The sequence below is a fragment of the Monodelphis domestica genome, chromosome 3 (genome assembly GCF_027887165.1).
Source record: "Monodelphis domestica isolate mMonDom1 chromosome 3, mMonDom1.pri, whole genome shotgun sequence".
Classification (NCBI taxonomy): Eukaryota; Metazoa; Chordata; class Mammalia; order Didelphimorphia; family Didelphidae; genus Monodelphis; species Monodelphis domestica.
The window spans coordinates 174,441,247-174,449,204 of record NC_077229.1 but is presented as its reverse complement, the minus strand read 5'-3'; the positions used below and the strand labels follow the sequence as shown (position 1 = coordinate 174,449,204).

General features: G+C 39.9%; 1 protein-coding gene across 1 annotated transcript; it reads right to left on the bottom strand.

Annotated features, from left to right (window-relative positions):
• Nucleotides 1-1,290: 1,290 nt before the first annotated feature.
• Nucleotides 1,291-2,246, bottom strand: LOC100030238 (transcription factor BTF3-like). Its single transcript, XM_056823292.1, has one exon. It carries the CDS (start codon nucleotides 2,244-2,246, stop codon nucleotides 1,758-1,760), a length of 489 nt encoding a protein of 162 aa, XP_056679270.1. The 3' UTR covers nucleotides 1,291-1,757.
• Between the last annotated feature and the right edge of the window lie 5,712 nt (nucleotides 2,247-7,958).

Below are 7,958 nucleotides of genomic sequence, written 5' to 3'. Positions count from 1 at the left end.
AAAGAGAAAAAGAAGAGGAAAGGAAAGAAAAGGGGAGGAGATGAGAGTGGGAAGAAAAAAGGAGTTCTATCATTTACTCACATAAGCAAGCAAGCAAGCAGGGCACCCTTGACAAATGATTCAGAGATGAATCAGCAAGGCCTGCATAAGGAGCAGATCCCACCCACTCCCCCAAGCCAGAACCTAAATGCCACATTGATATCACTAAGCTGAGGAAAGGATGTTTAAATAAGGGAAAATCAGGGCAAAGGAAGAGGGGGACCAAAGCCCAGTTAATGGAAACCAAGCACACGGATTATTTCTTTAATGGATAGCTTGATTTAATCTCCTGGATAAAAAATAGCCTGCATTAATTCAACCCTAAATAATCCCAATGCAGCTTTCTCCAGGAGGGGTTGTCACAGGGCAAAGCTTTCCCCTCTTCCACCAACTGTCCTCAAGGAGGTCCTTGTTGTCTCTTTTCCAGCAAGAAATTTAACATGAATTTTGTTCCATCTGGGGAAAGCAAGCTCCTCTTCTCCCCCCATCTGGGAAGACTTTGATGAGTTTTGTTGGCTATAAACTGAGGGCCAATGAAAGAGCTGAGGCTTGCTGGTCATTGTTTAAATAAAGCAGATGAGTAAATATAATGAATCTGCCTCCATGGCAACTCTTGGTTTCCAGGTGAGATTTCAGTTTTCTCTGGGGACCTAGAGAATGAGAAAACTGGGTGAACTGTCAAATCATAGTTATTCATTTGGAGGCTCCAAGGTAAGAAGTCATGGGCAAGCCTGATTTTCATTACTGGGCTCTTTGATTAGTGAATGAGGGGGTTAGCATGACATGGACCTCTAGAGATTTTGATTTTTTTCCATAACTCTTCCCCTATTAAATTTCTGCTTTTTCTTCAAGACCCAATGCAGGTGTCACTTCCTTAATGAAACCTCCCCCAACCTCTCACCTATTGGAAGTGATATGTCCTTCTTTGAATTTCTTACAGTCCAATTGGACTTCTCTTTTAACCTAATCACATTCAATCTCACATCACTTGTTTGAGGGCAGGTCTTAGAAATCTGACAACTCTACAACCCCTACATCATCTACCTTGGCATTTTATTCCCAGCGTCCAAAGCATTAAAGGTGAAAAATGTTAGGTTTTGAAATTAATAAATCCTGGCTTCAAATCCTACCTCTGGAGGCAACTAAGTAGCACAATGGAGAGAGCACCAGGACTGGAGTCAGTAAGATGTCTTCTGGGGAGCTAGAAAATCAGAAAGCTTAGTGAACTTTTAAATCATAATTACTCATTTGAAGGGTCCAAGGTAAGACATCATGGGCAAGTCTCATGCTCATCTGGCCTCATCTGACCTCAAACATTTCCAAACTTTGTGACCCTGAACAAGCCACTTAATCCCAATTGTCTAGCCCTTACAGTTCTTTTACCTTAGAATTAATACTTAGTGTCTATTCTAAAAAAGGTCAGGATTTTGTTGGGGTTTTTTTTTAACTGGGTAAAGATTTTATTAACCTTTTTTCCAAATCTTAATTCCAGGCTTGTTCAGCATAGTTAGGTTGCAAAGAATGAATTGCTTATAAGCAATAAATGAAAAGAGCTACAATGTCAAATAGGCTTTACAACAGTAGAGATCTAATTCTCTAGATTTGTAAATAAAAACAAGAAAAGGAAAGGAAAAGAAAAAGAAAAAAAAAGACAGTCACACCATATAAAATAGCAGTTCCATGTAACTTCCAAGTTTTAACTTTCAGAAGTTGATAATTCAATTTGCCTCATTCTTAAAAGCTTCATCAAAATTCTCAGTGAGATCTGGGACTTCATCATCATCCTCTTCCCCAGTAACAAGGGGTGCTTTTCCATCAACAGGCTGTTTGGGCAGAGCTTTTGTCAGTCTTCTTAAGTTAGTCCAACTGTCAACTCCAAGCTGGTTTAAGATGCTGGGGAACATTTCTATTAGCTGCTTTGCCTCAGCATGGCCAGTAATTGTGAAAGTGTTTGGTGCCAATGATGCCTGAACTTTAGGATTATTAAAGTGGATCACTGTTCCCTGGCTGATAAACATATTCACCTCTTCAATGCCAGAGATATCATTTACTCCTACTTTCTTTAAGGAAAATTGAAGTTTCTTATCCTCTGCTGTAGCTGTTCTATGAACCACCTTCTTCTTTCTCCAAGTAGTTCCTTTCCCACCAATGTGCACTTGCGCCTGCAGCTTGGCAAGTTTTTCTTGGTTCTTAATCATTTCTTTCATCTTGCCAAAACAGAATCAGAGTTGCGCAGATGGGGGAGTGTGGGGGTGGTTACTCACAGGGTTGCAGGTAGAAGAGCCAAAAATAGGGGAACACACACAGGATAGCAAGATGGCAGCCAGAGAGGAAGCTGGGAGTGAGTGACACCTGGCCTCTTCCTTCGGTAAGGGCTTAAAAATTTTTTTCTTTTTAATCCTACCTCTGACACTAACTTTAAGATCCTGGCCAAGTCATGTCATGTCATGTCATGTCACCTCTCTGTATCTCAAGCCATTCCCTAGGACTTAACTATTAAATTATAAATGTATGGCAACCTGCATTAATGGAGGTAGTTCCCTGCTCTGTAATTCCCCCATGCTGACAAAATCATAAATCTTTTACATGCAGTTTTGTAGAGCATTGCACATAGTAGGCATTTAAGCAATGCCTTTAATTGGATTGGAGCAGATTTTTAATGATTTCCCTCATTGAAATGGTTCAGTTATGTGTTTGTACTTAATTCCCAAAAACTCTAAGTCCTATAAAAGACTTTTACAATGTTCTGCTCATTTTAGTATTGTAGATCTGAGTTTATAAAACAAGCAAATCTGAAGATGATACATGAAAAATTAAAGACTTTTCACTCTGCTAAAAGAGTAATTATTAGAGTTCCTTCAAAATATTAATTCCCCTAATTTAAGTAGGAAAAAAATGAGTGGATATAGTGGAAAGAGGACTGATTTTGGAAATAAGAGAATGTAGGTTCAAATCCAGGGACAGTGAATAGAGTGCTTAGTCTGGAGTCAAGAAGACTTATCTTCCTGAGTTCAAATCTGACCTCAGACACTTACTATCTGTATGACCCTGGACAAGTCACTTAACCCTGTTTGTTTCAGTTTCCTCATCTGTAAAATGAGCTACAGAAGGAAATGGCAAACCATGCCAAGAAAATCCTGAATGGGGTCACAAAGAATTGGGCACAGCTGAAAAAAGGTGAATAACTGGGTTGAATTCCTGGTTCTAATACTTACTCTGGCATGTGGCATCAAGTTCTTTCTCCCCTCTGTGTCTCAGTTCCTTCATCTGAGAATGAGGTGAGATTAAACCAAATCTTCTCTGGGATCCTTTTCAAGCTCCATATTCTGTGACCTAATCCTGTGTGATTCCTGATATGTATACATGTATGCACACACACACACACACACAGTTAACCTCAGAATAGCAGATTTTGATATAATTTCAGAGATCTAGTCCAACCCAACCTGCAAAATGAGTCTCTTCTATAACAGCAACCTTGATAAGTGATCTTCCAGCTTCTATTTGAATCCTTCCAATGAGGATGCCCTCTCTTCCTTTTGAAAAATTCCCTACTAAGAATCACAGCATCTTAGAACTGTAATGAACCTTAAAAATTATCTTGCTGCTAATTGATTACCTTTTTGATCATGACCTAGTCACTTAATAACAGTTGCTGTTTACATAGTAGGGGCAGCTCGGTGGGACAGGGGATTGAGCACTGAACTTGAAATCAGGGAAACCACCTTCATGAGTCCAAATAGACTCGGCCACTTACTAGCTGTGGGACCCTGGGCAAGTCACTTAAACTTGTTTGTGTTTCCTCATCTGTAAAATGAGCTGGCAAAGAAACTACTCCAATGTACAATGACCTAGGAGTAACAGAACCAAATTCAAATTCTAGCTCTGCTATTTTGCATATGTGTTTCTTTAGACAAGTTCCTTTATCCAAGGCAAGTCTCTGGCCCGGTTTTCCCATCTGTAAAGTGAGGAGTGTGACCTGGATCATCTCTAAATTCCTCTCAGCTCAATAACAATCCTGTGAAGCAGACAAAACAGTTATCACTGTCTCTGTATTGCAGATGAAGAAATCAGAGGCATTAAATGAATTCTCCACAGTTTCAGAAATGCCATTCAATGTCAGGTCACTAACTTCAAATTCAGAATTCTTTTCCTTATACCATCCATAGCCTCTTTGGGTTTCAGGGTTAGTGATTTGTTCTTCTAAATCTTATAACCTTACTTTTAGGAAGGAAGGAAACAATTATTAAGTGCTTACTATGTTCCAGGCACTGTGCTAAATGATAGGGATACATATACAAACAAAAAGAGAGCACCTACCCTGAAGGAGATTTACATTTTTAAAAAAAAAATAATAATATTCTCTTCCCCCTCCATCCCATTACAGATAAAAATAATTTTTAACATTTTTTCATTTTGAATTCCAAATTCTCTTTCTCCCTTCCAACTTCCCTACCTTTCTCTCCCTGAGATAGTAAGTAATCTGATAGAGATTTTACAAGTGCAATCATCTAAAATGTTTTTCCATATTAGTCATTTTGTGGAAGAGATCTCAAAAGATATGAAGAAAGTGAAATATAATATATTTAATCTGCTTTCAGTCTCCATCAGTTGTTTCTCTGGAGGTGTCAACGTAAGTCTCTGGGATTATTGTATCACTATATTGCTGACAATAACTAGGTCATTCACATACAATGTTCTTCAGGTTCTGCTCACTTCATTTTGCATCAGTTCATGTAAGTCTTTCCAGATTTTTCTGAAATCAAAGAAGGTTAATTCTAATGGGAAAAGATCATTTATACAAAAAAGAGACACAAAGCAGTACACAGGTAACATTGTTTCAAAGTCAAGAAAGTCAGGAACAACACTGGGAGAATGAAGCCAGGCTACCCTGGCCACTTCCACAAACTAGAGACACTAAGATGGGGTATGCTTATAAATGTTTAACAACCAGTTTTCAAAAAGAGCCAAAAGCCTTATGTGTAGACATATCTTTAAATTCAATCTGAATTAATACATTATTAACATTGTCTGTTCCTTTCTTAAATCCAGATAATCAACAGAACAATAAATCCAAACAATACAAATTACATCCTGATTTGTAGCATTTGCAGATTTCTAACTTGTAAATACTCACACTAAAAATTTAACAATCAGCTCTCCACTCCAGCACACCCCTGATCCAGGAGGAACTCACCAAAGGGGCAAGGCTTGTGGAGGGATATTACTGGGGGAAGTGGCCTCAGGGATAGCAGTTTTGTTTCAGTTGAGGGAGACCCTAGGCACTGAGGGAAATTCCAAGATGGGTCAGCAATAGAATAGGCAAGGTTTTGCAGTCCCCAAAGTCAGCAACAGGGCCAGAAAGGGAATGAAGGAAAACATGAATTACATAAAGTGGGACACACCTGGCTTTCTTCCTCAAGATAACCCATTTTCAACCAAGAAGCTCCTTTCTCAGAGTGCTTATATTAAACTATTCAAACACAAGTCTACTGGCTAACCAAGCAACAGTTGACCAATCAGTAAGTAATACTTATCAAGTGCTAGGTGCCAGGCACTTGCTGGGGATGTAAAAAATAGCAAAAGACAGTCCTTGCCCTCAAGGAGTTTTCAATCTAATGAATTTAACTATTGAATACCTTCTAGAGACAGATATTATAGCAGGATCTGTAGATTGGGTACAAAATGAGAAAGTCTCTGTCTTTTTTTTTTTTAAACCCTTACCTTCTGGGGCAGCTGGGTAGCTCAGTGGATTGAGAACCAGGCCTAGAGATGGGAGGTCCTAGGTTCAAATCGGGCCTCAGCCACTTCCTAACTGTGTGACCCTGGGCAAGTCACTTGACCCCCATTGCCTAGCCCTTACCACTCTTCTGCCTTGGAGCAGTATTGACTCCAAGACAGAAGGTGTAAGGGTTTAAAAAAAAAAAAAACCCTTACCTTCTATCTTGGACTCCAAGGCAGAAGAGTGGTAAGGGCTAGGCAATGGGGGTCAAGTGACTTGCCCAGGGTCACACAGTTTCCCCCTAAAGCCATTTATTTCAATCACTTATTTTATAGATAAGGAAATTGGACCTCAATGTGGTAAAGTGATTTGCCTAGAGTCACTCAGCTAGTAATCATTAAGAAACTTAAATTGATTATAATTAGATTGTCAGCTTCCTAAGGGCAAGATCTATCTTCTGTCTTTTTTAAAAATAAATACACTGAGCTACCCAGCTGCCCCAAAAAGTCCCTGTCTTGAAGAAACTTACTTTCATCCAGGGGAGCATAATATGTCCACGGATAAGTGAATACAGGATGTATGTGAAATGAATCCCTCTAAAAACAAACTGGGTTGACTTCAGTACTGGGAGCTTCCTTGGAGTCTATAAATAAATAAAAAATTCTGGAATAGGGAGATTAAAAGAAAGAGAGAAAGTAAACAGTTCTACAAAGAATGTTTTCCTTTTTCCTGTTTCAGCTCATCCAAGAATGATTTCTTCTGCTTTTATTTCATTTCTTCTTTGACAAAAGAAAAAGGAAGCTTTCAAGTAGCACATTAAGGTAATTAGGCTTTTGTTTCCAAGTCATGGCTGATGCCCTCCCAGGCATCAGAACTCTCCAGATGAATCCCTTCCAGATATTCAGTCCACCTCTCCTCTGTGCTTTGCAGCAAGCTCTGCCTTCTGTCTTGTTGGATTCCATGATTTCGGCACCTCTTGCCTGGGTCACTGATTCACTGGTAGACTATCTGGCTCAGACTATATATTTAAACTCTCTCTGGCTGAACTGCGCAATTTGGCCAGAGGGTAGGCTGAGGCTTTATCTACTGCTGCTGGGCATTGATTTATGGGTATTCAGTCATTTTTGCTCTCTTCCCTGGCCTTTTGAACTCTCCATTGCTGGGTTCCTTCTTACTCTTTGATACCATTTCCACTGCATTGTTAGGGGAAAAAACCCCAAAACTTGTTCTGGAGATAGATCCGGAACTAGGACCTGGTGCAGTTTCTTCCAATGCCTGGGATCTGGGCTTTTGTTTTTGTTTTTTCAACTATAGTAGAATATGGGGGGGGGGGGGGTCCTAAGAAAAGGCAGGAGCTAGCCAGGGCTCTCTACCCTCTGAGATGGAGTCTCTTTTTCCTTTGGTGTGTTTCTATTTCATTTATTCGGGCTGGCTCAGACTTAGTATTCCTTGCCGAACTCCTTCGGAGCTCGGCAAGCACTCGCGATTCAGTTATGTGGGTACCAATTAAAAAAAAAAAAGAGAGAGAAACCTCATGACAGCTTCTTTCCCTCTCTTGCTTCTTGTATCTCCTGCCTGCTGCCATCAAAACATCATGGGCTGTTAATGTACACTTGGTTTACATTTTTCCTGAACTGCTCAGACGCCAGTGCTCTCAACCCTGCACCATCAACGGGTGCCTTGTTACTGAGCGCCTGTGTATATGCGCATGTGGTTTCTTCCCTGTGAAAACACCATATACTTAAGTATGGCAAAATAGAAAGAAGGCTGGAATGGGAGCCCAAGGAAAAAAGTTCAAATCCTGGCTCCGTCAAAACTTGGGCAATTCACTGGTTTGGGCCTTGAATCTCAGTGTCCTTATTTGAAAAATGAAGAAATGAAAGGATTGGATTCCCAAGGTCTCTTTTCAAACTCAGTCCTATTATGCGTGTGTATGGTGTGTATGTGTGTGTGTTTCAGTGTCCACTGACTGTGAAACATTATAACCTGGTCTATGCCACAGTCCTGTATATGTTCACCTTATAAAAAGGAACTGATAAATAAATAAGACATAGTTTTAGGTAAACAGATATCTTTTTATCACATGATGTCTTCTCTAAAGGGGAAAGGAGAGAGAGAGAGAGAGAGAGAGAGAGAGAGAGAGAGAGAGAGAGAGAGAGAGAGAGAATGAGAGAGAGAGAGAGAGAGAGAGAGAGAG

Coding starts and splice junctions, on each gene's coding strand:
- LOC100030238 (XM_056823292.1), bottom strand. CDS start 2,246: ATGAAAGAAATGATTAAGAACCAAGAAAAACTTGCCAAGCTGCAGGCG.